The 25,914-nt window shown below is 43.4% G+C and overlaps 1 protein-coding gene across 1 annotated transcript in view; it reads right to left on the minus strand.

Moving 5' to 3' along the window:
- jade2 (jade family PHD finger 2) overlaps positions 1-25,914 on the minus strand; it is a 193,530-nt gene that overhangs the window by 52,336 nt on the left and 115,280 nt on the right. The window contains exons 8-11 of the mRNA XM_083987249.1: positions 24,628-24,744; positions 19,081-19,329; positions 18,736-18,963; positions 17,444-17,608 (exon numbers count right to left, since the gene is read on the minus strand). Of these exons, the coding sequence (XP_083843375.1) occupies positions 17,444-17,608; positions 18,736-18,963; positions 19,081-19,329; positions 24,628-24,744 (759 nt within the window). The remainder of the gene's footprint in view (positions 1-17,443; positions 17,609-18,735; positions 18,964-19,080; positions 19,330-24,627; positions 24,745-25,914) is intronic.

Consider the following 25,914-nt stretch of genomic DNA (forward strand, 5'->3'; position numbering starts at 1 on the left):
ATACATTAAAAATCCAGTATTTCTTGAATCATGAATTTTAAAAAGTGTCTATTTTTTGCAATAAAGCTGAATTTCCAGCATTAATACCAATTACTTCAGTGAGATCCCTAAGACTCAAGACTTGTATAATGTATATATCAATAAGTAAACAATGTTTCCTTCCTGACCTTGCTGACTGGGGAGTTTGGTTTTCTCTCAGTAAGTAAGAAAAACTACAGTCACAGGAAAACCTCCCCCACCTGGAGTCACACATTTCAAACAGACAAAGCAGTCATTTATATTGTTAACCCTAATTTGTTTGATTCACAATAATGAAACGAACCCCACGATATCAAAAGTGCTGACGAATCCCTCTGGATTAGTACAGTTAGTTCACAGCTGCTCTGCTCTCAATGAGCTCAGACAAAGCAAAGTGATGTGTGTTTGATCATTCCTCACAAACTATACGTCCAAATCCCATCAATCCAGTTTTTTTTATTTTTTTTTTTTATGTCTGACAAGTCTCTCTGGAGAATCCATCAGCAACCACGAACACAGGCCAAACCCTGGTAGCAGAGAGCTCGTAAAAAAAAAAAAAAAAAACTACAGCAAGAACCAGACCTCTTCCCCCAGGAGTCTACGTTGCTCCGCCGGTCACTCTGGGAAGGAGCCAAGTACGATTTCCAAGTCTTTCCTGAATGTAGAAATGAGACCTGGGTGGCTGTTAAAACACTTATAGTGGCTGTTAAGTCTTGAGATACAACAGTAACTGTTGCTGGTGGACAGAAAAAAAAAAGGGGGGGGGGGCTCTTGTCTCTGATCTCTCTTAGTACCTTGAAGCATCTTGGAAACAGACAGCGGCCTTAAGAAGAAGAAGGGATTGTGTGTAGTGAGCCAGTATTAGGTTTGGAGCAGAGCTGTGTGTGGGGAGCCAGGTTGATGCTGATCCAACAGGGTGGGTCTGTCTGCTGCATGACTTGGCCCGTCTGGCCCGCAGCTAGACCCCCCCCCCCCCCCCCCCGCCCTCTCCTCCACCCCAACCCCACAGCTATGTGTTTATATGTGTGTAGGTGTAAGAGTGGTGCAACACACACACACACACACATATTATATATATAAGAGTAAGAGGGATCTTGTGACCAAACAGGTACAGATGGTGCGTCGCTCTTTCCATGTCCCTGCTCTCTGACCCTGTGGCATTGCATAACACACTGGAGATGGTTTCATGCCAGATGTACGGAGGGGGGAGGAGGAGGTATACATCTAAAACAATGAGATGAACGTATTGACGAGAAAACGACCTGAGAAAAGTAACATCATCACCCACAACTCTCTCTCTCTCTCTCTTTCTCTCGTCTCTTTGTTGTTTGTTCTTCGACTGAACTCGTTGTTCTCCGGCTCTGAGGAGAAGCCACAGGCACAAGGAGAAGTCATGTAGCACATTTGTGCTGCACAAACAAACATGCAAACAATCATCTCATCTGAAACATGCTGTACGCAGTATTTCAGAGCAGATGAGTCTCTGTTCCTAACATCACTTGACATCAGATTAACCCCGTCATGGCTCTGTTTTGCTTTAAACCTGGGGCATTATTCCACCATTAACAAATCAATATGTGAGTTATCCATTTCTGTTCCACACACTCTTAGTGTTTAACAGTTAAATGAAGAATATACATGCTAATTTCTACCTTTTATTACTGTAAGTCTGAGCTGTGTTTGCTTAGATGAAGTATCTTTTGTTCAGTTGTTAATTGATCTTTGTGTTTGAGTTGTGTGGATTCATATTTTGCTGTTCTTTCATTGTTCTCCTTTCTCATCAGAACACAACCAGCTTTAACAATAAATGACAATGAACTGGATCCTCAGTGTTTGTGCCTTGTTGTAACCAACAGCCCATTTGTTGATCCACCATAACTACGAACCGGTCTCTTCACCACGCCAGGTCAATATTTTACACAATTATCAGTTTGCTGGTCATGAGCAGCTTCACTCAGACAGTGAAGAGTTATATAACCTGATCTGTGGCTCAGGATGAACTCCAACATTTATAACAGAAAACCTGCTGAAGGGCAGAATTGCATTATGGGAAGTGTAGCCAGGATATGTAGCCAGGATATCTCGGCCTCCAAACTTTATGAAAAAAGTTCCTCTTGAGAGATTAATGTTTAATATGCACACAATAAATATCTGTACAATAGCTTCTGCGTGAATTATGAGCTCTAGAGGTATTAGTAGGTAAATTGTCCATTTGTGAAACACTAAAAAAGAAAAATGTCTTTTACTCTTTATATTACGACATTCCAGCACTAACTCAATTTTAAGTCTGCTTGATCATTTTGTATTGGCAGTGTATTTCACAGAAATTAGATCACACAGCTTTGTTTCTACTTTTTTTTTTCTCAGAGCAGGATCTGCACGTGTTCGACATTTTGTCCAATGGTTTCCACACGTTAAAGTAACAACCGGTTCAATGAAACTGTGACAAAAACTTCACTGCTATTGAAAGTTGGAAACTGCAGCGGGTAAATGAAACTCAGATGTAACCAGAAGTAAACTGGACAAGGGTCAGAGCCATAAAAAACTGACAAATGACTTACTAAATAATGTGTTCTTTGGATAATTGTGTAGAACAGAGATGACTTAAGAAAAATAAATTACAGTCAGGAGAAGAGTCCAACGGTTCTTTGTGGTTCCTTCCAACAACAATCTTCCTCGAAAAAAAAAAACATATATATAATGAAAGGAACTGGAGAAGTTGGAAGTTTTCTTTGGTGGGTTATGTGGATCTTGGCATTTATGAGTTGTGGATGTGAATCAACACAGACCACAGAAATCACAGGGAATCCATAGATGTTGGCAGAGTGAGATAATAAAGACACAAGCGAGCTCCATCAGCCAAATAACTTGTCTGTCTTCGCCTTCGTCTCTTTAGCTGCACCGTAAGCCCGAGCCAGCAGAACTTTGTGGATACGTACTGTATGTTTTCCCCCCCTTCCATATTTTGCTTTGCTTCGAAACTTCCTCTCCGCTCCTTTTCGAACAGAATGGAGCACCGAGGGGGGTTGGTGGAAAGAAAACAAACAGTGAAACTGTAACCTGCAGCCAAAGGAAACTAGCTGATGGGCTTTTCCTCCCGCCTCGCCCTGGCACAGAGTGTGCCGGCTGAGTTTTACCTGACAGATATTGGTCCTCAGACGCCCTGCTGACTCCAGACCTGCAGCTAAAGGCTCGAGGTGTCGCCGCTGCTGCCCTCACGGCAGGTCGGACTCTCTTGGCCCAAAAAAACTTCCCTCCAAATCCTGTCTTCTTCTTCTGCTTTCTCTCTCTCTGTCTCAAGTCAGGTCTTTTCATTTTTTCCCCAGCTCTTTTTTCTGTAATTGCCTCCTTCTCACCACATACCATCTCTCTTATCTTTACTCTCCTTGCTTGTGAGTGCACAGCGGAGACGTATTAAACGTACAGTATGTGATATAAAACATAGCTCTCTGTAAGTGGACTGTTTCGTAAGTGTACCGTCCTGGGTGTGGGACCGCTGCTGACCTGCTGGGGCCGAGTGTGCTGCCAAGTCTTTACCGTGAGAGAGTGAGCGAGCGAGAGCAGAGCAGAGGGCAGGGCACAGAACAACACTGTGCCATTTGACACTTGGCCAACCCTTGGCTGCAGCACCGACGTACTGAGAGGAGGGGAAAGACTAACTGCAATTGTTTGACTCGGGTCATTATAGATGTGAAAACATACAAGAGGAAATGAGTAAGGAAAAGGGATTCTTTCACACCTGCTTTCCCTCCGTCGGCCCCGACTCTCTCCCCCTCTCTCTCCCCCCGTCGTCTCCTGTCTCATGCTGAGTCTTGGCATTTTCCCCTGATTCATCCAGCTCCTCCCTGGGCACTGACACCTCTTCCCCATTCTTTGGAGCCTTTTTCCCTTAAACTCCTAAAGTCCAGACTGTCTCCACCCTCAACTCCTCGTCTTCTCTGACACCAGCTTGTTTTCAGTCAGCTCCAGCTCCACCTCTGCAGAAGTCTCAGGCCTTATCCACACGAAAACTCAGCTTCACCAAAAACAATATTTTTCTTATTCGTTTTGAAAAAAAAATCTCCATAAACACGTCATCGTTTCAAGAAATATCTACGTACACATGGATCCACTGAAAACGTTGTAGTACATAGGCTACTCCAGGCCTGTGTGTGGCACTGTAGCGCTGCCGCACATAAACACAAAAAAGAGAAGAAGAGGAGGGAAAGTTCCCCGCTGTATTTAAACTCAAACATCACAAGTGGATTAAATGTTGACAGGGAGTCGTGTCAAAGCGACTATGACGATCGATGATGATTTAACGGGTGAGATTCATCCGCAGTGTCCCGAGGGGGCACGACAGTAGTCGGACTTTGTTGTCATGTTACGTCCATAGACTGTAACATCTAGAGGTGTGGCTCAGGTTACAGGTTTGACGGTGGGGGGTATGACATCATCGTTTCACAAAAGATCTGTTTTGGGTGTTGGGCCAGCGTTTTCAGTTTTTCCCACTCTGGGACTCGTTTTCCATGCAGTTTTCACCCCGAGAAAATGCTGTGTCCATCTGGATGAGACGCCGAAATGATAAAATACTTATGCAGATTGAAAAGAATCTGTATTCGTGTGGACGGGCTCTCTGACTCTTTGTCCTTTAACCTCTTCACAAACTTTCACCAAATAAAAACAAAGCATAAAACGTTAAAATCAGCGTACAATGCACTAAAGACTGTAATACAAGCACAATAAATGTAATCATTCATTTGTTTCTATTTGATTTTAACAGGACTAGCATGCGTATGTTACATTTTTTTGTAATTAAAATGCTAATATAAGAATATTTTTGCCAGAATCAGAAGAATCAGACTCAGTGGGGACTACAGTTCATGACATGAACAATGGTTTGTTAGAGAGCTCTCTTGTCTTTGATGATGCACTGACGACCTCCTCCACACCAGCAGCCTCTGACTTACACACACACGCGCGCACACACATACACACACCTCCACACACCTCCACCTTTAGCCTGACTCAAAAACAGGACACAAGCTTCCTCGCCCCCAAAAATAGAAGAAGAAGGGAAAAAAAAAGAAAAAGGAAGCAATATTTGGCAGCTAACTTACACCATCCAATCAGCGCGCCACACATTGTTTCGACACGTTCCACTGCGATTGGATGAGTGATGTGAGTGAACGGGGAGGGAGGGAGGGAGGGGGGAAGAGGAGGAAGAGGAGGAGGAGGTGGAGGAGGGGGATGGGGGGTGTTTGGGGGCGGCACTCAGGAGGAGAGAAGTACAGAAATGGAGAAAGCTCACCAGTGCATTAGGGACAGCACAGTGCAATTCGTTCCATTGGGCACCACTTCAAAGAGGAAGAGGAGGGGGATAATCCTCCCCAACATTAGCCCCTGGAATCTTCCACCACCAACACACACACACACATACACACACACACACACACAGACACATTTATCCATAAAAGCAGCAGGCTGCAGGGTTTGGTCGTGAGGTCTGATTGGGTTGGGGTCTGGGGATGACGGGATGGAAGGATGGAGGGGATTTTTCAATTTGCCAGCAAATCAGAGATGATTGGAATAGTCTCTCGTGCACAGATACACACACACACACACACACACACACAATACACCGTACATACAACACGCATCCATCTCCACGGAAAAGACCTCACGCTTGAACCCGGCGAAGCGAGAAAAAAAACACAACAACAAACAATCAAAAACACGCTGAACATTTGACACTGAATGGATTCAACATACAGAAATATGGGTTAAAGCTACAGTATAGGTCAGCAGTCGACGGTTAGTCAGTGTGTGTCTTACAGGTGGTAAATCTGTTGTGTGTGTTACTGTATGTGTGTGTGTGTGAGAGAGAAAGAGAAGCTGAAAGAGAGGGAGTGCGGAGGGGAAGGAAAGTGAAGGAGATAGATGAAGAGAAGGAGAGCTTGTCTATTGACAGCCACTAGCATCAGTAGCGCTGAGCTGTCAGCACTCGCTCGGGCCGATACGTGACCGATTGATGATCAATCCCCCTCATGGGAGAGCCGCCAGCTGCAAACATAATCAATCCTCCTTTCTCTGTCAGACCTTCGAGCGACGTTAAAGAGGAATGCCGTTCGATTCCAAGCAGCCACACATTCAACAACTTGTTGTCGCCGTCCCTCCCCTCCCCTCCCCTCCCCTGCCTCCCAATACGGTGAACGTCACCCGGAAACCATTACAGTAACAAACGCTGCCATGTTTTTCGTCTTCTGCGTTGGCGCTAATAAGTGCTGCTTTGAAAACAGTTCAACATAATTACAGGACGCGCAGTTTCCTCTGCATTTTGGACTAAATCCAGCCAGTCGTGTGTGAGATATTTTGTGAGTGAGAGCGAGAGAGAGAGAGAGAGCAGCTTCAGAAAACAACATGCAAATGGACAACATACTGTAAGCAGAAGCCGGACCTTTCCACACATCTTCATCACTGTTTTTTTTTTGTTTTCCAGCACAAAGAGAAGCTGTAAATAATATGCAACACTTTCACAAGTGGCGTTACAACCGCCAAAGTGTGGCGCTTGGTTGATGGAGCCATCCCATCTCTCTGATGTAAACATGTGGCTCAGCACAGCTCAGATGTTTTGTTTTTGTTTTTTTTATTCCATGAAGAGACATAAGAGTTTCTATTCAACAAGACACTAGAGGAGGGACAAACTGTATCTATATGATCAATATCATCAGTCTCATTGACACAACAGACTTTTAATGGGCGTCTGTGGAGGCTGTGATCACTGTGACTGTGTGGCGTTTGCAAATCAATAATCCAATTTGCACACCAAGTCATATATATACTGTGTCTCAGCTGTTGCTACCTGGAGACGCATAAAAACGCACACTTAAGTGTTGAAGACTGCTAATGCAGGTAATGAGATATAGCTAGGTTATATAGTCTCTTATTACCATATTGTTTCAGCCTTCAGTGCTGTATGACTGAGTTTTTAATCAAATGCGTCTTATTCCCAGAGGTTTTGTCAAAATATGAACCGTCTGATGATGGATGGATGAAGTGAATGAACAATCAGATCAATATAAGAGCAGCTGATTTCACGGCACTTTACATATTGACAGAGCAGCGCTGAATAAGATGTTTACACTCCTTCCATCTCCCAATTGTTTTACCTTGTATTGATGAGATAAACTGAGTAAGCCTTAGAGAGTTGGAGTGGTACGGTCCACTTCTTCTACAACGCGCGCTGCATCAATAATGGGCGGTCTGCAGGGAGAAGAGTTATGGAGTCCACAGATACACTGACTGGTCGGGAGGTTAGCGAGGCCCGCGTCGATCGATAAACCCCGACCACTGGAGACCGCTGTGGTATGGCTACAGTTACACAAGTCTATAGGAAAACAAACAGCAACGTTTCCATCACAGAAAACACTCCACATCCAACACGATCGCAGCCTAACGAGCCCCTACAGTGTATACTTAGTTCTTTCCATGACTTTATCTGCAGCAACACAAAGCAACTTAAATAGAAAAGACAAAACAAACACAGTGATGACACGCTGAGCTTTCAACTATGAATCAGATGGGCCACTTGTAAACTGTTAAAACCACTGCGCTTATGCTTGCTCTGTGGAAAATCTTCTTTTTTTTTTTTTCTTTTTTTTTTAAAAACTCCATCATTTCAAGTGAAGAGGTGAGAAATTGTTCTAAAAGCCAAATTAACCCTGCGGGACGCTGGGTAAGGCAACGCTGATCCCAGGGTTTAATCAGATCTCCTTATGTCCACTCAATTGGACTAACCAGCTGAGGCTAAATGGGAAAACCAGTGACCAATTACAGCCCATCCTCTAATTGTTTCCTGCGTTTGAATGTTTTTCCTTTGGTTTGTTTCAGGAGAGCGGCTTATTTGGTTGATATACAACCACCTAATTGCTCTGAAGTTGTCCCACTGTGAGCCAAATTAAATCAACCAAGCTGAACCGAACCAAGACGAGCCAACTGTTCTGTATCAAATCACATGCCAAAGAAATGAAGGAAAGAAGTATTTAGGACACCAGATTATTTGGTGTGTCTTACAGTCTGCTGAAAGAAAAGCACATTTAAACTGGTAGTTTGAGGCTTTGTGGCGGAAACTTTTTCAACACTGATTCTTTTTGGTAGATTTAGTATCGGAGAGTAAGCAAATACTCTAGGACACCATGTTTTTTAGATTGTGGTGAAGATATAAGACATTCGTTCAACCATAAGAAGCAACGCAGCAGTCCAGCCGCCTGTCCCTGGTAAACCCCGGTTTACGGTATCCCCTTAAACTCAGGCTGCAGTGGATGTTTGAGCTGTGGGCTGCCATTGGGATTCTGTAGGGTAGATTGCAGGGTCAGAAAGAGGTTTCGAGAGCCCTGCCGCGGTGAATGCCAATCAACTATCAGAGCACTGCGAACATGAGCCTGGAGTGAGGTTATGGGCATGGGCACGACCAATCCAAGAAACCCAGCAAAGGAAATTTACATAGTGGTTTGCATTCAGCTGCCAAGCGCGAGCTGTGATACTGAAGGCAGCAGCGGGGAATACATCACTGTTCTGACCGAGCTCAAAGCTCAACGCCGTGCTACTACTGTACAGCTCAGGTTTAAGGGGGGGAGCGTATTTTGGATTTATTAAAAACCTGAGATGAGTGATTAAGGCGATGATCACAGCTCAGACTGGACGTTGCATCGAAACCCTTTCTGTATTTTTTTTGATAAACCTTTCTAACACTGTTGTATGTTAGATGCACCGATCCGATGTTAAGGTCGGATATCGGCTCAGATATTGACTAAAAAGCCAGATCGGGTATCAGATAATGGGGCTGATCCATGATGCCGATCTATCCACAATTCCATGTTTGTGATGCCTGATACAGAACAACACAAGTCTGCAACAACAAACAGAGAGCAATAACGTTTTACAAAGTTAGGAATGTAATGTTTAAGTCACTCTCTTCCACATGGCCAGGTATGCAGTTCATTGATTCAACAGCGGTATCGGATCCGTATCGGGTATTGGCCAATACGCTAAGTCTTGGTATCAGTATCTGCATTAGGACTGAAAAAAAAACAGTAATCATAGAATCAGAAACAAGCTGATGTTATCTATAACATCTTCGTTCTTCTCCACCTTTTTCACCCTGTTACTCTGATGAGCTTCACCAGAGAGATGAACAAAGCTTTTCCTTAAATCTTCAGAGTCTACAACAAGGAAGGCTTTAGGAGTTTCTTTTTTCTCTACATCTTATCAACGGCCTCCTTGATCTTTTCTTTCCACACCCACAAAAGCTGCTGTTTCCAGGGTCTTCTGGCCGAACCGAGGTTGAAAGCTGAGGAGGGCGACCCCTTCTTCAGCCTGAAAGCTTCCTTCACCGCTAATGTTCACCAGCTGCTTCTACAGCCGCCCACCACATCATGCACAGGTGACCACAACGTTGGTCACTGGTTGAAGAATAAATTAGCTGTGCACAATGGAGGCTTTAAACACGACCCACTTGGATTTTATGTTCTACCACTGCAAGAAAAACTCCTCTGGAGGTGGGAGCTGGAGACCTCACAGTCGGGGGTCTCACCACTTCACTGTGACTGCACATATAGATTTACCAGCTCTGCCTGGCAGCCGCCTACGCCACTTGAGCCGATTCACTGAAGGTGGTGACGAGCTGACGGCTCTGCTGCTCTTCTCGTCCAAGTGTCCAACACATGCAGCTCAGGATCCAACTACACACTCAGTCGCTGCTCTTTGGCCTCAGGTTCTCCACTACCGTGCTCACACACACACACACACACAATCACACCATGCCCGGGGGGGACTCAGTGGGCGGCCGCCTGCGAGTATCACCTCTAATGGATAATACTGACACAGATGCCATGCTTGAACAAATATTAAAGCACAACTTCAGTTTACATGAGGCCGGCTCTTCTTCTCAAGGACCCCAGGGTTCAAGTCCCTCAACAGGACTAATGAGGCCTTTGGGAGGAGCCTTTGTGGGACCCGAGCAGCACAGACTCTGAATCAAAGCACCTTCTTCTCCATGACACACAGTTGCACAAACTCCAGCACAGCGGTGCTCAGCAGGGGGCCCAGGAGTTTCCCTCTACACACCCTCAGTCTTATAGAAGAGCTTCAAGAAGCTTTAAGGAGAGGAAATCTAGTCCCGACTACATCGAGTTGATCCACTGCAGAAGTTCTTCTGTGCTCTGGGTCACCTTAAAGGGATAGTTCAACATTTTGGTAAATTTGCCCATTGTAAAAATCCCTATATTCATAGGGGTAGGTTATTTACCTTTAATCATCGGTGCATGTTGTTTTGAGATCTGCAGGGCAGAGACATGAGCTGCTCAGTGAACACAATGGAGGTGAACGGTACAGGTCCGCTGTCCCTCATCAAACTCATCAAATACACAATCCAACAACTCCAAAACGCTCTGGTGGACAAGTTATGACCTGCACATTCAACACGCTATGAAATAATCATGTAACATTACGACACATGAAGCAAATACTCAGAGTTGTTGGATTGTGTATTTGATGAGTTTGATAAGGAACAAGGGACTTCTGTTTCTACTGTTACCTGAGCAGCTCACGTCTCTACCCCGTGGATCTCAAACAACATGCACCGATAATTAAAGGTAATTATTAACCAAACCCTATGACTATAGAGATTATGGCAATGGGCTAATTTGCTTAATGTTGAACTCTCCCTTTATAGTCCATGGGCCAGACCAGATTTTGGTACCACTCAGAGTGGCAAAGTCTAGTAACATTTTTTGAAAAGGTACATGTCCATAGATGATATTTTGGTATGATAACCCATCCTAAGTGGTAGCTTTTTGACAGTTATCAGCTCATAAAGTTATCAACCCCCTGCAAAAAATAGGCCTCTAAACGCAGGGGGCATATCTTGTTTTGTGCTCATTTTCAGACCTTTACTCATATGTTATGAGGGCATGTTTGGTAGCATTTTAAAGTGTACAATCCCAGCTTTCATTTAGACCTAGTTTTGGGCCTATCTACAAAATATAAAGGTCACATGGTCAAAGGTCAATCTGTCTCAACAACTATTTTTCCACTATTTTCGCCTAAACTGTAGTCTTTCTTTTAACACTGTGAAATGTAGGAACAGCACTGACACAAATAACAAAAACTGAAATACTCACAGGACTGTAACAATTCAGGAAATGCATAATCTTCCCATAATTTCCTACTATGAGGGATGATTATGGGTCTTAAAGTGGAACATGGGCCCAGGCGAGAATTGTCAATAACTGCTAATTCCTCTGTATTTCTCAAAGAGTTTTTATGTTTTCTATACATCTTTGTCCTAGTTATAATCATCATCATCATTATAGTCCAGAGTGAAGGCAACTTCTTCATCCTCCTCCACCCTCTGATTTGTTCATTTGTTCATTTCTGTACACTCGAGATTGTTGGTGAGGACAGGGGCATGTCCAGAGTATTTTCTGGTGGGGGGCACATGGGGTAGCAACAGTGAATCCGGGGGCGTGGGGGGGTGGGCACCCAAGTAACAAAAATGAAGGCTACCACTGATCGCTCTCTTCAATATTTATATTGTACAGTTACACACTATTTATAGTATGTCTTGTAGCATTAATGCCTATGACCTTTTCATTTTCCGTTGGCAGTGTCAACATTAAGATTATAATCAATCAATTACTAATCAACTCTATGTTATTAAAGGTGTACAGAAATGGGCGTTTGACCTGTTTGTGGTGCCGAGTTGTCACAAGCTGCAACACGAGTTTACCCGAGTAAGGAAAACGAATTTGATTGGTCGTTATGGAGCGGACGGGATATTCAAAGCTTGTGTGTGTGTGTATGTGTCAGACGTTTGACTGATGATGGATCCAATATCAGTGTCTGATGAATCGTGTACACGCTGACGTATAATCCGTGCGCCTGAATTATCCAATGCGGAAAAAAAATATCACACTTTCATCCCGGATTTACTCAAAAATAGAATTTTGCACAAAGTTTGGCCTCCATCGTCTGATAGATGAGTTGTTACACTAATTTTATGACCCAGAGTGGGCTCAAATTCAATTTTCTTTTCTGTACACCTTTAACAAAAAGCTGAATAAGCAACATAAATTCTCAGTGAACAATATCTTACAGTATACTCTTACCCAGTAGTTAGAGCTCAGCTCTGGAGAATAAACATCTCAGTGTTTTGTGTAACAGTCAACATACAGAATAACCAGAACAAGTATTTCTCAAATATTGAAATTGACAACAATAACAATCTTACACCATTTTCTTTATTTAGTAGACAGAACACTGGGAAGTTTGCTGTATAGCCTACAACGTTTATTAGCGGCCTTAGGGCCGAATCTACTAAGATCCCAGATAAGGGGCGCTAAATTGCATGCTCGTAGTACAATTTTGCGTGTTTGGTTAGCGCAAGCAAAACAGGCGATCTACTAAGAGTAACCCGCTAAATGACGACACGCACAAACCACAGTATTTAAATGGGGGTTTCCATGGAGAGTGTGGACAGGGATCTGGATGGCCACAAACGCAGAATGAAAATTTGATCTGATGGATTAATAGAGGGACAAATAAACATATTGTCGAGCTGCAGCAGAAGAAACAAGGGAGATTATATGTGATTGGTAAAACAAGAAGAGAACAGATGAAGTACAGAGAAGATGAAGAGAAAGGCCTATAAGGCAAAGAACAAAAGAAAAATGTGGTTCATCATAAAACCTCTGAAAACGAGGAAGAACTGCTGTGATCAGTGTTGGGCAGCAGGTGTCAACTCGGGTCTAAACGCCCTGACCAGAGGGATGCGTGTGCTAGATAAATCTATTTGCATCTACTCCTCCCAATATTTTGCACATTCTGGCAGAAACGCCCATATTTGCATATTCATTGAGGTAACACGCTAAATGGATTGCACGTGCAATTTTGACCATTTGAGAGATGCAATCCTCGGTGCGCCCGCTTAGTAGATCAGCTCCAGCATGTGTTTGCGTGTGCAATCAAGTTTGCGGTTTTATACACACAAACCTTTAGTAGATCTGGCCCTATGGTCAGAAATGAGTGGGTCTGTACACTGAACATAGGAGTGGTTAAGAGCGTTTCACAGTAATTTACCACGAGTCATTGACCATTTATGGGCACCTGACCCCCACAAGGGGGGCAGGTGCCCCTCCATGCCACCATGGCAGACCCGCCCCCACCTGCCCCCCACAAGGGGGGCAGGTGCCCCTCCATGCCACCATGGCAGACCCGCCCCTGGGTGAGGCAGGAGAAGTCTGGAAGCCTACAGGTCTTTGTATGTGTTTGAAGGGTCTGACGGTGCTGAGTCCAGGCCAAATTTACCCCCAGGGGACAGTAAAGTATATATCTACAGTATCTAACTATCTATCTATCAACCGGGAGTTGTTGTGGGTGTGGTTGTGTTGGTCACTGTAGCATGTACAGCAACTCCAAAGCTGATCCCACAAGAGTTCAATTGGGTTGAGGTCTGGACGCCAATCAGGTACCAGTCATACACCTGTGACTGACACACACATGGCAGCACTTGGAGCTCAGTACAAGAGTGAATAGGCTACCCACGGGAGGATATTGCAGGGGATTTTGGCGTTTTTGGGAGGCACTACCCACTCATCCTGGCATCCCAGCTCTTCTTAAAGAATTAACTTCAACCTGTGTGCTTGATCCCATTCCATCTAGCTTCATCAATAACTGTCTCTCCATCATCACTCCTCTCATCACTTCAATTATCAACACCTCCCTCACCTCGGGTTTTCTCCCTTCTTTAATGAAGCTGTTGTCACCCCCATCCTGAAGAAACCTGGTCTCAGTCCCAACATCATGAACAATTTCTGGTCAATTTCAAACCTTCCATTTTTCTCTAAAATACATGAACGTGTCATTTATGCCCAACTGAAAGCCCATCTCAGCTAAGATCCTATTTGGAGTCTCAATTTGGATTCCATAGACAATACAGACAGCTCTTTAAAAGCACCAATGACATCCTCCTCGCCTCAGACTCCGACCACCTCACCATCCTCATCCTTCTCGACCTCACCGCAGCCTTGGACACCATCAGTCACTCCATCCTCCTCTCCTGTCTTTCCTCCACCCTAAACATCACTGGAACTGCACTCCCTTGAATTCAGTCATATCTGCTCCTCCACTGTCCCCCTGTCCCAAGGTGTCACCCAAAGTTCGGGGCTTGGTCCCCTCCTCTTCATCCTGTACTAACATCATCCATCGTCAAGGTCTCCAGTTTCACTGTTGCGCCAATGACATCCAGCTTTACATTTCTACAAAATCCATCACTACTACCAGCCACACCACTCTCATCTCCTGCCTCAATAATATTAAATCATGAATGCAACACAACTTTCTGAAACTTAACTATGACAAATCAGATATTCTTCATTGATCCCAAATCTCTCACTAAATCTACAGACAACTTCACCCTTTCCATTGACAATATCTCCCTAACTCCCTTCCTCCCACATCCATAACGTTGGAATTTCCTTTGACAGCACCCTCTCCTATGATCGTTACATCGCTCAGATAGCCCGGACTGCCTTCTTTCACTTATTGTCTGATTTCGTCCCTCCCTTCGTCCTAACCCTCTCTGCTGCTGAAACCTTTATACGCCTTCGTCACCACCAGACTTGATTACTGCAACAGCATCTTTTATGGTCTCTCATCCAGAACCCTCAATAAACTCCAGTATATCCAGAATTCTGCTGCCTACCTGCTCACTCATACTTGTCCCCATGACCACATCACCCCCGTCCTCCAAAACCTTCACTGGCATCCTGTTTCTTACCGTATACAGTTTCGATGCCAACCTCCTGTACTACCCCCCATGACCAAGCATTGGACCTGGGACGACAGAGCCTTCAGCATTGCTGCCCCCTCCCTCTGGAACTCTCTCCCCAAATCCATCTGCAACTGTACCGACCTGTCCACCTTTGAGACCCTTATCAAAGTCTTCAAAATAAAATGTATTATTATTATTAGCTATTTAGCTGTGATACTCAATCCCAGTCCAACCTTGTCATAAAGGTGACTAATCAGGCTTTCCAACAATAATTGCTTGAATTTATATAGGCCTATCGCTTTTTGGCACTCAAAGCACTTTTACACAGTAATGGTTGTGGTAAGCTACAATTGTAGCCACAGCTGTCCTGGGGCAGACTGACAGATGTGTGGCTGCCAATGTGCACCAACAGCCCCCCTGACCACCACCAAACATGCATACACATCACACGGGGCAAGGTGGATAAGATATCTACGTTACGACAGCGACTGGGATGGGGTGGGATTCGAATCTCTGGTTATTGGACGACCCACTCCACCTCCTTAGCCACTGTCATCCCAATATAAAATACAACACTAACTGTATGTGAAATGATTGACTGAAATTTTTTTGGGAGTTGTTCATATTTAGACATGCTTGTGTCAGAAACTTTGGTCTTGTTTTTGTACTGTGCGTACTGCGTAGCTATGTGTTATTAATTGAAAACCCTGATAAAAAGACTATGAAGGGGAATGTGAGAGCCAAGAAAGAGTTATAGAGAGTTTATGTTCTATTCTGTTACATTGTAATAAGGCTTTTCTCAAGTTATAATGTCTCTAAATTATTTTGTGGTGCTGAAAAGATGAAGCAGCAGCTGTAGGGTGGACACAGAGCATTCCATGCCATCAACCACTGGCGGCCATTTTTTTAAATGGCTGCCACAGTCATCAGAATTAAAATTTGCAGTGGCCCAATATCCAGATTCATTCAGCAATCAGTGTACCAAATTTGATGCTTTTATCACAAAATGAACAATTGTCTAGCTATGCCGTCCCACTAAAAGGTTAATTGAGCCACCTAGAAAGTATGAACAAAGTTAGCTAAGCAAATAAATTACATCATACTGTATCTGATGGAGGCAATCCCAATATGTATTAAAAACAGATATGTCTAGAAAAGGCTATTTATAACTAATCTATCAATTATTATTTAAAGAGCTAGGACGCTCAAACCTACAAAGCTACATACTTTGGACTGGTGATGATGATGATTAGGGTAAAGATGTAGAGAGTAAAAAGTGCACGAAAATGTGCAAACTGCAAACATGCACAAATCAGAGGGTGGAGGAGGATGAAGAAGTTGCCTTCACTCTGGACTATAATGATGATGATGATTATAACTAGGACAAAGATGTATAGAAAACATAAAAACTCTTTGAGAAATACAGAGGAATTAGCAGTTATTGACAATTCTCGCCTGGGCCCATGTTCCACTTTAAGACCCATAATCATCCCTCATAGTAGGAAATTATGGGAAGATTATGCATTTCCTGAATTGTTACAGTCCTGTGAGTATTTCAGTTTTTGTTATTTGTGTCAGTGCTGTTCCTACATTTCACAGTGTTAAAAGAAAGACTACAGTTTAGGCGAAAATAGTGGAAAAATAGTTGTTGAGACAGATTGACCTTTGACCATGTGACCTTTATATTTTGTAGATAGGCCCAAAACTAGGTCTAAATGAAAGCTGGGATTGTACACTTTAAAATGCTACCAAACATGCCCTCATAACATATGAGTAAAGGTCTGAAAATGAGCACAAAACAAGATATGCCCCCTGCGTTTAGAGGCCTATTTTTTGCAGGGGGTTGATAACTTTATGAGCTGATAACTGTCAAAAAGCTACCACTTAGGATGGGTTATCATACCAAAATATCATCTATGGACATGTACCTTTTCAAAAAATGTTACTAGACTTTGCCACTCTGAGTGGTACCAAAAAGTCAAATTTTGGCCTCTGGCCCATGGACTATTAAACTAACTTTAGCGTTTGTCCCAAAGCCAAAGAAACCAGAACTAAACCACTCATGGTTATAAAATGCTGGTGGTCTGATAAAATTCCTTGAGGTCTTGTGAACGTCTCCACTGGGTTTAATATATAGTGAATAGCAGCCACAGTGAATACAAATCAGCGGAAACACAAATGAATTATTCTATGTGGGTGGATTCCACTTTAATTTTCAACAGTGGGCTATCACTCAATCATTCATTATATCATCCAGCCATTTCATTATGCCTTCATCCTTCGGGCTATTAATTCATTTAACATTAATATTCATGACAACAAAAAAAATCAAATTTAAATGATACTGTCAATGATCTATTTAATTAACACTCTGAAAATGTAAATTACCCCTTAAATATCAGCAGCACTGGCTGGATCAAGCACTGAGCATGTATACACCCACGTGCACAAGCGCATACACACACACACACATATATTCACACAATGAAATATAAACACCTCCAGACTGAATATTACACTGCATAAAACAACATGTTTTACATGTTAACACACACACACACACACACACACACACACACACACACACAGAGAGTCGCACACGGATCTCTTACTCACCCTCTCCAAGTCTTGCCGGAGGTGTGTGAAGAGTTTGAGGCGCCTGTAGAGGACGTCCTGCTCCTGCTGGGCCAGGTTGTCCACCTCGTCCCTCTTTAAGGTCACCAGAGGTCGATTAAAGTTGCCCTTCCTCTTCAACTTCCAGAACTGATAGAGAAAATCCACCTTGAAGGGAAAAAAACATCATTTTTAAAGTTAATTAATTAATTAAATCATTGACTGCAGCTTCATTCTTGTATTATGTTATCAGAAAATCTCTAGTATGGACTATATGTAGCACATGTTGTTGGTTAAGTATTTGATAAATAAAAGAGATTTTTTGAAATGTCAGTAATTATTCCATTAAAGCGGCGCTAACAGGTTTTTTTCCCCCCCTCCTGCCTGCAGCAGCAGCCATGTCAGCAGAGACAAAGGCAGAGAGCAGTTGGCAACACGTTCACAAAACAAATCTGATACTCATCAGACAGTTTACCTGTGAACAGGGAACACTTTGTTTGATTCACTGAAACTTGCACTCTTCATCAAACTCATCAATAACACACCTGAATACATTTTTATCACAACTAAAACTGTGCAAAAGTTAAGATCACTCAATCCTGCAGGCAAGTTATGTTTTTATGTACCATCCTGTTGGAATTAATTCCTTTAATGTTACTTATATGAGGTGTTCCTGCACATATTATTATGTTGAGATCTCCAGTTCCTACATTTATTAAAAAAATATTATTATTCTGTCAAGAATAATTCTTTCTTTAACACTCCAAGTTAACATTTTATCTTTAAAACCAGTTGCACATGAATCCATCAAGACTCTGATACTGTTTACACACACAGACACACACATACTGTATATATAGAGATCAGTTCTCCGATCTTCAGATGTACGGTGCTGCAGATCAGAAGAAGCTTCGAGCGTTTTGTCCTCAGTGGACAGAGACTGAACTTTCTATTTACCTCGGTGGTCAATAACCTGTGAGCTGTGAGCTGCTGGATGTTTCCGTTGCACTGAACACTGTAGCTGTTTCCAGCTCCAACCAACAAGTGCTGCTATTCTGACCTCTCTCATCAGCTGCTTTTTTCTCCCACTCAACCTGTCGACCCTGTGTGTGAGCGCGCGCGTGTGTGTGTGTGAGCGTATGTGTGTGTGTGTGTGTTCTATACTTATGCTTTATTTATACCTGAGTTGCTGTCTGGAGGAGTGAGTTATTTATACCTGCAGTATCACAGGGAATGACTGGTGTAAAGTATCATGTCTTATCAGCTCATGTCATAAATCGCAGTGTGTAACTCACCTGGGCGACGGGCAGCCCCAGGTTTTCAGCCACCTCCCTCGGCTCCACCAGTCGGTAGAACTCGTCCTCCAGCTCCTGCAGCTTCTGTTTCCTCTGGCTCACTTTCTCTCTCTCCAGCTGGTCCCGCTCGGCTCGCTCCGAGGCCGACACGGCGACCGGGTACGACACCGGCGGCCTCTGCTCCGGCTCTCTGCTGCTGCTGCTGCTGCTGCTGCCGTTTGGTTGTTGCTGGTGCGGCCAGGGCTCCGAACACACACCGGCAACGTTGGTCCAGTCCGGTCTGGATGTGCCGTGCGCTCCGTTGGTAGCGGCAGCAGCAGCGGCGGCGGCGGCTGCAGCAGCGACAGCAGCGACGGCGGCCGTGCTGGAGATGTTGGTGTGGTTGCCGTTGCTCACGCTGGTGGAACTGCAGGTGTTGTTGTTACCGGTGGTTGTTGTTGTCGCACTGCTGCTGTTGCCGGCAGTGCAGCTGTGCTCCAGGCAGAAGGACTTGAAGCGCACCTCGTCGTTCTCGGCCAGGATGGTCCTCATCTCCAGGCCGTGGTCGAAGGCGCAGGTCACATGGAAGGCCACAATACAGGAGGGCATGGAGCACTGGAGGAGGAGGAGAGAGAGGAAATACAGTGAACAGAGGATAATGACTAGCTAGGAAGAATGTAAAAGAAAATGTAAAAAAAAAAGGATATAGAAGAAAGAAGAGATGAGGGAAATGGGACACACACACAAAACTTGGATTTCTCTGACACTTTGTCACAACTATTTGTTTTAAAGTGTCACTTTCAGTCCATTTCTTGTGATCAAGGCTCCAGTGTGAGTGCAGCAAAACAGAGAGACAAGCCCAGTCACAACAACACGGTTCCCCCATTTATACTGACATTTTGGTAACTTGGGATGTGTGTGCATGCAAGCGTATGTGTATGTGTGTGTGTGTACTATCCATTACAGGTCATACTAAGACGCGGCCTCCCACTGAGTCCCTCCAGGCATGGTGTGATTCTGTGTGTGTGTGTGTGTGTGTGTGTGTGTGTGTGTGTGTGTGTGAGCCCTCGTGGCTATGTGTTGTTGTCACTGTGTGCAAGTACATGCACATTTGTGAAAGTGTTGAGGCTTCAGCACGAAGGTTCATGATGAATCTTCATCTTCACTTTGAAGTTCAGGACAAAACCTGACTGACAACATCTGTCTCACCTTTTCACAGCCGAACCCCCCACCCCCAACCTCTCTCTCTCTCTCTCTCTCTCTCTCTCTCTCTCTCTCTCCAACTTCAAAAGTTCAGATCTTAGAGCAACAGCTTCCTCAGACAGTAAAATAACAGAAGCAGCCAGCAGAGCTCATCCAGTCTTTCTACTTCTTCATGTTATCTTGCAGTGGAAGCTTTTAATTGGAGCAACTTCCTGAAGAAAGGGTCCTAATGAAAAGATTTCCTCATGTTCTTAATGATGTGGTGGAACAACAGAACAATATTTATATCAATCTAAAGGTTATTATGACCTGTCCCGGTGGAAATTACCTTGAACTTAAATGAGTCCGTGGGACATTTGTCCTCATTATTTCCTGTCACGCCCTCAAACAAACAAACAAAAAGAAAACAATGCACTGATGTGGAGCTAAAGCAGGTCATCGGTCCATCACCACCACCCTCAGCACATGAAATCAGTCTGAGTCCCAGTGTTCATCTATATTTATGCCTTTATTCTATTTGGTAGCAAACCAAAGTTTCAGTTCATGTTTAGTCTGATTTGTTGTCTCTCCATCGTCTCTTGGTGTTGGAGCTTATTTGTTGCGTTGGACGGATGAACACAGACGTCAGGTCCAAACCACAACTAACATGATTGCTGAACAAGCACATGAACCCATGTGAAACCACAAACAGACACAAACAGGAGACCTCCTGTCCTGTTGTTTTCTGGTGCGAGCACTGATGTACTGTACAACCTCCTCCCTCCCCCACCGGCCCAAATCCTCACAAAACTGTGACATTAAAATGATCCAAAGATGTTAAAGATCTCAGATCACAGCGATAATGAGGACAGAGTATGACGGTATGAGACACAAGTGCATTAATGTGAAGAAAAAGAAGAATATTATTTCAGTGTTTTAGCCTTTAAACATTGTCAACAACTGTGTTTTGAATATATTTCATTGAGAAAAAACTGCTCTTACTCCAATAAATCAGTGAGTAAACACAGTGTTCGGGGAACAGAAGTCAAACATCTGGTCTGTGAGACAAACCAATATACATACATCATCTTGTTAGATGAAAAAAAAGAGAAAGAAGAGAAAAAAAAGGATTTACATTCAAAGCACTACAACTTAGACCTTTTTTTTTTTATTACCAACTTCCACAAATGTCAGACTGAGCCCGGTGCAGCTGCTCTGACTTATTTGGTGTCAGAAGGCAAAAGGTTGAACCCAGCGTGGAGCCGGCTCGATAGGTTGTTTGGTATGAAGTGAGTCATCGCAGCGAATACTCATCATACGGCACCTGCTCTGTTCTGGCACCGCTTCATTAATAATGTTTTATCAGTGCCCACGCTGACTACCGGTACTTCAGACTGTCTGTTTGTTTGTTTGTTTGTTTGACTGTGTAGTAATCTTTCAACTCTGATCATGAGGTCACTGATAGCAAAAAAAAGGTGAATTTTAATCAGAATTTCTTATGAGAAAGATGTGGACCGATATTGACGTGACATTTTAGAGATATTTTGGAGCTAAATTCAAACGCCTACATATAAAATTACTCAAGATGAATTAAACCTTTTCTGAAGCAATGTGTTTAATTCATAAAGGGGGAGTTTTAGCCTTTGTTTTCATTGTTTACAGCTGCTGATGATTTCAAGTTTCAAAAATGCTTGTTTTTCATCTTCACTCTGCATCAAACTTTTCTTCTTCTACTGTATGTTTCTTTTAATGTACATTGTCCTGAGTTCCTCCTGGTTCATACTCATTATATAAGTACAGTGTACAGTGGTCGTTGCTAAAAGATGTGTCATTCTTTAGAAACCCTTGTTAACTAGATATTTCTATTAATCTTCCTCTATCATCTTTCCTTCCTGTAAGCTTTCTTTTAGTAGTTAGTCATCTTTAAACATCTTGTACATAAATCACAGCAGCATCTTTATTCTAAAACATTAAAAATGACGAATCAAAATCCTACATACAGCAGGTCAACAAAATCAACAGGTGGCTCATGAGGACGTCTGATTTAAACCGACACGGTTTGACATGAAGAATTCGTCACTGAAATCTGGGTCTACCTTTTTTTTTTTTTTTTCTACCTCGTCAAACAGAAATCCTGATCAAATCAGTGATTTTACGACTTAACAGCCCAGCTGAAGAGAATCAGCGTCAATATCCATCACATGATTTCACTGAAAATGTGGCGCATTGATCCTTGGATGGAGAGAGAGGCTGACAGCTGAGGAATATTGATGATTTTGGCTGCTATATTTTATTTATTCATTTAAAAAAAACCTCTGATTCTCATGCCCAGTGGGACTCCACATGGAGTATCTCTATTTTTGTTGGATTTGACACTGATTTGTCTGAGTCTTGACCTCCTATGTCTTATTTTGACTGTCTCCTTAACATCAGATTTCCCCTTTTATTTCTCCTTGTGTCTTCAGAGCTTATTCCACTCAGTGTTTATACATATACATGTGTGCACACTAGGATTTGCCCTCATCTTATTTGGCTATACTGTACGTTAGCAAACTCATAAGTGTTTCACAGTTGAGTCATAATCACGTAAAGCTCATTTTCTAAATATCTTTATCGACTTGTTTTAGCTTCAGTTTTTATTTGCTGCTGCACCTATGGCCGAGCTGAGGCTGTTTAAATGCAAAGTGCCGTCACGTTCACCTGAAATCTGTGTTAAAGACAAACCCGTGAAGCAGGAGTGTGTTCTTAATTAGCCGATGGTCTCGCCTTATCGCTGAAGCCTGTGTGAATCTCTACAGGCTCGAACAAACACAGCACTGCAGGCTTGACTGGCTGACCTTTTCAGTGCACCACCTTCCTTTAATAAAGCACTAATTAAGACTCTCATTACACTTGGAGAACTTGCCAATGAATACAGTGGATCATTAAATACGACTGTCATTATGGGAGGAACTGTCAGCTCAGTAGAGTGTCATTAGAAAAACCAGAGCGTGTGTGTTTCCAATTCACGTTGAGATTAAATGACCAAAGACTCGAACTGAGACAATGCTGAACAGTTTGACCTACTGTACTGTGCGAGTGCGCGTTAAAGGCACAACACAATGATTCAACTTACACATATTAAATCTAAAATAAGTGAGATTTTCTTTAACCCTGTAGGTGTGTGAGCCCTTTAACCAGTTTTTAATACTTTTGATCTTGCCTTTATATACCACATATATCTCTTTTTTTCTGCACAACTTCACCTATATGATCTGACAAGTGTTTTTTCACTTTAACCTACTTTATGAACATTGTGGGCCCAAAAATACTGAAAAATCACGTAGAACTGATCCCACCACTTTTATCCGTTTTGTAAAATGATAAAAAAAAAAAAAAAAATAAAAAATAATTGTTTTTGGACTATCAAATCTCTGGGTTTACCGGTACATGGTCTGTCAACGTCAAACAAAACCTGGGGCAGAGTTTCAAATTTGCACTTTGGAGTGAAGTTGACAGCAGTGTTGCAGCGCAAAACTGAAGTACTGTACAGTAAATGAAGCACATATAAACTTTCTGAGGTCAGTCAGACAAAAGTTAAAAATCAGGACTTTTTATTTTCTCTCTGACTTTTCTGTGACCAAACTTTTATCAATCAGTTATTTTGTGCTCTTCTCTGTGTGTTAAACCTACACAGGACTCTTCCTCTTCCTATGTGAGGCGACGGTTGAGCAGTGAGTGTGTTTGTGCAGCTGCCTGCCTCCAGCTATGGAGAGAGGAGAGAGGAGAGAGAGAGAGAGAGAGAGAGAGAGAGAGAGAGAGAGAGAGAGAGAGAGAGAAGAGAGAGAGAGACTCGTTCCCTGTGGGCGATTCTGATTCTGGCTCAAGGACTCGCTGTTAATTTACAGCATCAATCCTGCGGCAGCAAAACACCCTCAACATAAACACTATATAAACAAGCAGAAGGACACACTTTGCTTGTGCACACGCATACTGTACAGTACATCAAGCACACACATACACACGTGCGTACGTACATATCGGACACGAACACACGATGCAGGGCTTCAGGAATCAAGTTCACCTTGGGGGCACTTCTACCACTGAATGGTGTTGGGGCTAATAGCTGTAAAGTGGGTTAGTGTTAGTGTGTCAGTGGGGGTTGTGTTTGCATACTCAGCAGCATGTTAAAGTGCCGGCCTGACATACATCCACCCGAACCCAGCAGGAGGCTACGAACTATGATCCGTGTGTGTGTGCTTTGTTTAGATGATATATATACACTGTGTGTATCGCATTTTTTTCCTGAGTGTCTCTCTGGGGGTTTTCATTTCAGAGTGTGCATCCCATCTATCTGTTTGAGAGGACGTGTGGGTTTGAACTTCAAAGCCACTCTGAAATTTTAAACCAAACTTATTTTTGTTCCAGCGCCCGGTCCAGCTGATGTTCAGGACGCAGGCAGATGGCACAGAGACTGGAAAAGAGGATGAAGAGGAAGGAAAAAGGAGCAAAGTGAACCGTGCATCTGTCTGGCTCCTGAGAGCGAGGCGGACCGATGGACGGACGGACGGACGGCAGCTGTCAGAGAAAAAAGTCGAGCACTTGCACAGCTGTAATCCTGACGACAGCGCGCTTAATACACCTGGTTGAAATTTCTCAGTGAGTCCAGGAAAGCAAAGCACAGAAAGAAAGAGTAGTTCATTTTAGATGTGTGTGTGTGTGTGTGTGTGTGTGTGTGAGTGTGCGACGTACCTGTATGCAGGTTCCTGTGTGTTCTCGGCACAGGCTGCAGGACAGAGCCCAGCGGCTCGCGGGGATATGGGACACCTTGGTTATGGGCTCCATCTTCTCCGGGCAGCCTATACTCACCTGCAGGGAGCACAGAGCCATGACACATATCAACACTCTGTAGAAAATCAATCAACTATCTGCAATTCTATTAAAATGATCTGTAAAAAAAAAAAAACCCTGTGTGTTTATGTTCATTTGCAGAACTCCTTTTGGAGCCTGGAACTGATTGATCAGTTTGTTGCCTGACAACTAAAACTTAATCAAAAATATTGTTTCCACTTTTTAAAATGTGGAGATGAGGTCGTTCGTCTCCCTCTGTGATGTCATTTTTCAAGGTTTGTGGAACAAACTCCTCATATCTAAATTGTTTGGCAGCGTTTATAACCTTCAGTTTTTCATCTGACAAAAACATCAAACTTTTCTCCCCAGCAAAAGATAATAATCAACTTATTGTGACTTGGATGATAATTACTGGGAGCGTCTTCCACTTTTCAAAGCCAAGACTGTGGATTAGTGTGTCCGTCCTTGGAGCCGGAGCAGGGGCCACATGTGGTCCTTGGAAAAAACCATCATTGTGCGGCCCAGTGTGACTCAGTCTCTCTGAGCGCTCCATTCACGACGGCTTTGGCTCCGAAACCTCGCAGCGGCACCAAATCCAACCAAAAAGTCATTGACCTGTGCCAAGCGGCCATGCAGAACCGAGTGGAGAGCACTCATCACCAGAGTGCCATTTCTTCCTTCCTTCCTTCGCTGCCCGTTTCTTTCCAAAAACCATTCCACCTCTTTCACATTCACTTATCCTCATATTTGTGGCGAGGCCCTCTTTCTCTCTCTCTCTTTTCCTCGTCCTTCACACTCGAATTAACAAGCCGACGACTGACTCCTCGCCCCTCCCTCTTCTTCGTTCACTCGTCCTTCGATCTGATTTTTTTCCTTCCTTCCCTCCTGTCATCGTCTCGTCTAACAGAACGGGGGCCCGCACAGCATCGGCTCTTTCTGTTATTATTGATGTCTTTTGTACAGCCCACTGAATACGAGCAGGGGTCAATTTTCACTCCATTGAAGACGTCGATACAAAGTATGCGGTTCAGGCAACGATGCTGCAGCTGTCACCGCCGCCGTCAGCGTTCACTACTCCTCTAACAGCTGACGTAGAAACAGACAGACGGCGGAAAAAAAAAACGGATTTCCAGTTTTTGACGCGGTGGTTAATTGATTGGATTGTTCTCAAGCATGATGCCCACACAT

Source organism: Trachurus trachurus, assembly GCF_905171665.1.
Source record: "Trachurus trachurus genome assembly, chromosome: 14".
Lineage (NCBI taxonomy): Eukaryota > Metazoa > Chordata > Actinopteri > Carangiformes > Carangidae > Trachurus > Trachurus trachurus.